At 43.9% G+C, this 6151-nt stretch overlaps 1 protein-coding gene across 3 annotated transcripts in view; it reads left to right on the forward strand.

Moving 5' to 3' along the window:
• The window catches only part of Ube2h (ubiquitin conjugating enzyme E2 H), a 99780-nt gene extending 93906 nt beyond the window's left edge, over window positions 1–5874 (forward strand). For all 3 annotated transcript variants that reach the window (XM_047560260.1, XM_047560261.1, XM_047560262.1), the window contains one exon: window positions 1674–5874. In XM_047560260.1, the coding sequence (XP_047416216.1) occupies window positions 1674–1798 (125 nt within the window). In that variant the 3' untranslated portion in view covers window positions 1799–5874. The remainder of the gene's footprint in view (window positions 1–1673) is intronic.
• Window positions 5875–6151: the final 277 nt, after the last annotated feature.

Consider the following 6151-nt stretch of genomic DNA (forward strand, 5'->3'; position numbering starts at 1 on the left):
GGATTATAGGCCACCTCACCTCACCCAGCTGCTGTCCCTTGACTATACTAAAGAAAGCTAATAGGATCAAACTACAGTGTCAAAAAACTGTCAAAGTGTACCAACTTCTATGAAGGAAGAAGCAAAGAGCCAGGCACAAATAAAATTTCTAAGGCTTTAATATTTCTCACTCCAAAAAGTAAACTCTTACATAGATAAGGGCTAGTTAAACTTCATGCTCTCGGCATAAATATTTGTTATAATGGGGTTGGGGTTGTGGCTCAGTGGTAGAACACCTGTCTAGCATGTGTGAAGCACTGGGTTCTGTCCTCAACACCACAAAAAAATAAATAAAACAAAGGTATTGTGTCCATCTACAACTAAAAAAAGCATATGGTTGAGAATTTTAAAAAGTTTTTAATGAACTAAAGTCTTAAGTCTGCAAACTTTCTAAATAAAATATGGAAAATAGTCTAGCTAGACCCCTGTGGTTTCCTTGAAGTTGGCAAGTCCATGTAGCCATCTACCTATCCCTATCCCTGCAACAGCATAGTAGAAAAGACAATTATGTGTGTGTCCTGCTTACATTTGTGTTGGGGGGTGGGGAAGTGGAAATTGAATCCAGGTTTGCTCTACCCCCCACTTTTTTCAAGGCCTTGCTAAGTTGCTGAGGCTGGCCTCAAATTTGTGGTCCTCCTGCCTCAACCTCCCAAGTTGCTGGGATTACAGGAGCACACCACCATGCCTGACCAGCTTGCGTTCTTTTTGGGGGGGTGGGGGGTGGTACTGGGGATTGAACCCAGAAGTACTGTACCACTGAGCTACATTTACAGCTCATGTGGTTTTTGGTTGTTTTTGTTTTTTGTTTTTTTTTTGAGACAGGCTCTCGCCAAGTTGCTGGGGCTAGCCTTGAACTTGCAATCCTCCTGCCTCCGCCTCCCAAGTTGCTGGTATTAACAGGCGTGTGCCACTGGCACCATCCTTCATTCTTGATGTGATTCACACTGTCTGCCTGTCTCTTCATATTGTGTGTAGGCAATTTACTTGAAAACAGTGTGCAATTTTAGGAACAAGTTTATTGTTTATTCAGCAGTTCTTAAATTCCTTTTTAGTCAGTAGATTGAGCCTAGGCTCTAGCAGTGTAAATCTTAAGGTGAATAATGCATGGTAAAATCATGCAGAGGCTCCTGTGCCTCTAGATTGCAGCTCATTCTGGGAGATGGTTTTTGCTGGCTGCTTCCAAAACCTGACAGGATCTGTGTAGACTAAATAGTAGATCCTAAAATAATAGATCTGGGCTAACTGTAATTATACAACTGTAAATCTGAAAATGATGGGGATTTTCTGATGTGGAATCCTAACTAGTCCTGTTGTATCTGGGATGTAAGTTGTTTTATTAATATAAAAGTAAAAAATACAAAGTGTGGGGTGCCCATTTCTCCCATCCCTTCAGCGTTTCAGGATGGTGATGAAAGGTATTTATCCTTCTGCAAAACCAGCATTCTGGGTTGCCCCTACTCCTTACCATCTCCCCTGTGGGATCCCCCTTAGCTGTAGTGACCATACCAACTGTCATCTGGTCACCCCTGCTATTGAAAGGGAGTTGGAAGCTCCGTGGGACTTGGCAGCGTTGGGGTCACTGAAGCATGTCTGCCCACTCACCCCTGGTGTTTTCTCTCCCACACCCCGTGCAGAGTACATCCAAAAATATGCAACGGAGGAGGCCCTGAAGGAGCAGGAAGAGGGCACTGGTGACAGCTCATCGGAGAGTTCTATGTCTGACTTTTCGGAAGATGAGGCCCAGGACATGGAGTTGTAGTAGAAAAAGCACCTGCTTTTCAGAAAGACTATTATTTCCTAACCATGAGAAGCAGACTATAATATTCATATTTAAACAAAGCAATTTTTTTTATTACTAAACAAGGTTTTTATGAATAATAGCATTGATATATATATATTATATATCACCCTTTAGATCTTGATTTCTTGGTCATTTCTCAACCTGAGGTGCATAGCATATTCCCACATTCCATTTTGGTAGCAATATGCGGTCCGAATGCATGCATTCATAAGTCCATTTGGCCAAGTCAGCCTGTGTGCTACTGAACTGTCAAAAGAAATAGCCGCTCGATAGGTAGACACGAGTAAAACAGGAAAAAGTTGCTTCTTTTATTGATGGTTCCAAAGAAACAAACCAAACCAACCAGCTCTTGGACATGAAGATAGAATAGTGCTTTTTCAAAGTGGAAAGGAAAAAATTGGGGAGGAAGAGGCCTGCTTTGGGAGCATGTAGAGCCAGCCGTGCGTGAATCAGCTGCTCCTTCCCGTGAGTCCTCAGTGGGCCCGTCTCTGTGGAGTAACAGTGTAAAACAGGGAGCTAATTGGAGAATTGAAACTTAAAACAATTTTTTGACTCTGATTTTAAGTACGTTTTTATACGTAGATTCCTGCCCTTCACGCTACCAGACCTGCGGCCACAGCGTTTTGCTTTGGAGAAGCTTTTGGAAGTGTTTTCTGAATTCAATTATTTTTCTTGGGGTACAGCTTGTAATCCAGACCTTTTTTGAGCGGACAGGAGGAGAAAAGTGACTGGAAGATGCTTCCTCTCATCCAGCAGTGAAAAGTCACATCCTAGTGTTGGGCCAGCCTGAGACCGCTGCCCTGGACTTAAGAGCTTTAAACTGGAGGGGGCTTTTTGTTTGTTTTTGGGTTTTTTTTTTTTTTTTTTTTAATTTGTGTGAATTGTGCTTAGACAGGTAACAAACTTAAACTTCACCTACCAAGAGATGGTCTCCTCGCTGGACAAGCCGCTCGGTGGACTCTTAGACCTGGGAAAGAAGATCTGCCTGGTGGCTGCAAGGCCCCGGGCTCTCTTTAATGCTTGGGTTTTGTTTTCTCTCCTGCTGCTACTCCTGGCAGCAGCCTGGTCACCATATGCTTGTGGGAGTGGGAAATGAGTATTTCAGACCCAATACACATTCTAAATTTAAGATGAATAATAATTGGAACAAATAAAGTTTCTTGTACCCAAAGTGGCTCTACATGGGAAAAACCGCTGTCTTCGGAGTGACTGACTAGGAAGAAGGGATCCAGAAACACGTGGTAGTAGGGCGGGTTGTGAAGAAAGGTTGGTTTCTTTTCTGGGTGGGTTCAGAGCAAGTCAGTTTAAGGTGTGTGCTAGTCCACTGTTTGCTCACCTAACCCTGCGTCCAGGTTGTGGTGGAATTTCTTTCAAATCTGAGTGTTGCCTGCTGAATCTGGAGGGGATTTCGGAGATGTTTTAGACAGCAGCTCTCCACCCCCGCCCTGAAACCAGTAGGACAGTAGCAGAATTAGTCAATCCTAAAAGCCTCTAAAGACAACTTTTGAATGTCCCTGGGATAATTTTTCTTTCTGATGTGTGTCTTTAGTTTAGAAGTGCTGTATTTCGACAAGGTTTAAGTCAGTGAGGTTGGAAGATACCCTATCTTTTTTTTTTTTTTTTTTTTTTTAATTCAAAAAGCACAATCAGTCTTTTCTTTGAAAATCTATAAAGTACAACTTGATTTTAGCATGATTATTTTCCTAAATAAAAAAACAGAATTTACTAATTTTATGTTGATTACGGGCATGAAGCAAAAGTTATTCTTTTTGAAAAATGCAGTTTGTAGGGCTGTGGATAGTTAACTATACTGAGTTATCGCTAGCATTTGTGGCTTGTTGGAAGGGTAGTATTAACTATTTAACATGTGATGGTGTACTTGACCTGGCTCTCTGTCTTCTCATGACCTTGGGGGAGGAGGGTCTCTGCCAGCACTGTGGGACCTGCTTCCCTGCACTTTAGCAGTTTGCTTGTTCTGTAGCCTTTACTGTAGGTGCTACTTAGGGTAGGCTTGAAGTGCTGGGTGGTGATTTGAGTTCAAACAATAAATTGTATTTTTTCAATATCGTACAAACAATAGTGTTCTAATTACCTTTCCAAAAAAAATAATTGTTTTGATCTTGTCAAAAAAAAAAAAAAAAAAAAAAAAAAAAAAAAGCCTAATAGAACCAAGTTTAGGGAAGGCCTATGAGCCCCTCGCTGGAAAATCATCTCCACTTTGCTCCAGGGAAAAGCCATCAGCTGGTCTGGCTTGGAGAGGCAGCCTGGGCCATGGTGCCGAACGAATTTCCACATGAAGGCTGGGGTGGAGGCTGCAGGGGCTGAGCAGCACGTCTGAGTGTGGCTACAGCGTGTGTGTGTCGTGTGTGTGGCAAAGGTGTAATTGGGCTTCTGTTGGCAGTGGAAGCTCCTGATTCCCACCGAGATCACACTACCCTGGTTCTGCGCACTAACCCCATCTAGGCACTAACCCTGGTCGCTGGCGTGTTTTGGTGCTCTCAGCCTTTTCCTCTGCACTGGGAAATTGGCTTTCGGTTGGTTGGACAGATCTCTTCTTAGGCTAATTCTGCCCTTTCCCAACTCCAGAGCAAGGTGGAATAGGAGCTCATGCTCGCAGGTGGTGCAAAGGAGAAGAGGGCCTGGCTGGGTCTCTAAGCTCCTGTGAAAGATGGGGGACTAAGTCTGCAGTAGAGGGTGTTGTGACACCAAAAGCCTTTCCGAGCTGAGCCATCCAAGAGTGTCCCTTACACTGGGACCTCCAGAGATGGGACGGGTGGGGGGTTGTCCTTGCTGAAATGCTTGGCTTTAGAGGCAGTGACAGTAGGTCAAAGCTGCATCTGACAATTTCTTTACCCTTAGTACCCATAATTTTTGAAATCCTACCTTGTGGTTTACCAGCACAAGCTACCCTTTGCCCCTACTCAAATGACAGCTCAAGCTCTCACCCAGCACCAACAAGTCAGGTGACTGCAGCCCAGCAGCACGGAACCCAGTGCCCTCCAGAAGCCCAGCATGGTGACTAATGGACCATGCTCAGTGGTAGCCAATCAGACACTGGCATTTGGGTTTGTCTTCAGTCTCGTCACCCTCCTGGAGGTTACTGTGCATTTTCAACCAGCATTTTCTAGTGAGATAATTATCAAAGTTGCCATATAAACTCTCCAATGCTAATGTTTTTCATCCACTTCAAAAACTGTTCTGATTGCCAACTGGCTGGTCTAGGCTGCTGAGCAGTGACTCCCGTGAAGGAGTTTTGCCCTCAAAAAGGCTCCCGAAGCCCTCGGCCTTGGCTTAACACTTGCTTTTTCCTAGGCCTCCTGTTGGGATGGCTGAGAATCATGACAGGTCCTCTGCTAACCTCTGTGGGTCAAGTTCCTAGGCACACGTTTCCGGGAATGTGTTTGATTTTAAATGGCATGTGGCCCTTTAATGTTTTAGTGACTCAATTAGAAAAGTGAAGCCATTTTCAAAAGTGAGCAAGAGTTTTACTTCATCAGTTTCCTAACTGGGTTCACAGCCTTGTTGCGTGAAATCAAATCATTTCTGATTGGGCACAAAGAACTGCATTTCTCTGGACTTCTGAATCCATATTCACACTTCCTCTGGCCACTGAAGACCTTGGTGATCCCATCAGAGACTGGATGGAGTGGAGGCCCTCTGGGAAAGGAGGGTTAGCAGCTCTCAGGTGCAGGTTTCCGCTCACCTGAGGAAGAGCCAGGGCTCTTAATTTAGCAAATACTCGTCTTGTCTGTGGGCTTGGGAAGAAATGGCCATTATTTACTGATTGTATTTGGTACATATTGTGTGATACTTGAAGAGATAAAAGGGACTTACCAGCCCTTCATTGAAATCTAAGCTTTTTATCGCTTATTTTTTCCTTGCCCCATCTCCTTCCTTCCACCTTTTTCCTTGCATTGTGATGATCTTGTGGCATGTCTGTCACCAAGACAAATGCCTCCTCTGACTATAACCTCTTAATAGTTGTGTATAATGAAAACTGTAAACTTTTTTAAATAAAATGTGTATATACCTTGCCAAATGGCTGGACCTTGATCAATAAGATAACAGCCCCCATGATGTCTCTTACTTAGCCCATTCCACTTTTCACAAAAAACCCTAATGTTCCTCTGGTTCCTCTGAACAACTTTTGTAAGACGGTTGACCAGATTAGTGTGGGAAGAGAATGTATTGCCTGCAGGTCATAATAACCGGGAGGCCCTGCCCACAGTTCTGTCCCCAGATACGGATGGCTGCTGGCTAGAAATGGAGCTGTAAAGACTCTCCACTGGCACTTTGAAAAGCCATCTCTTC

Source organism: Sciurus carolinensis, chromosome 8, assembly GCF_902686445.1.
Source record: "Sciurus carolinensis chromosome 8, mSciCar1.2, whole genome shotgun sequence".
Classification (NCBI taxonomy): domain Eukaryota; kingdom Metazoa; phylum Chordata; class Mammalia; order Rodentia; family Sciuridae; genus Sciurus; species Sciurus carolinensis.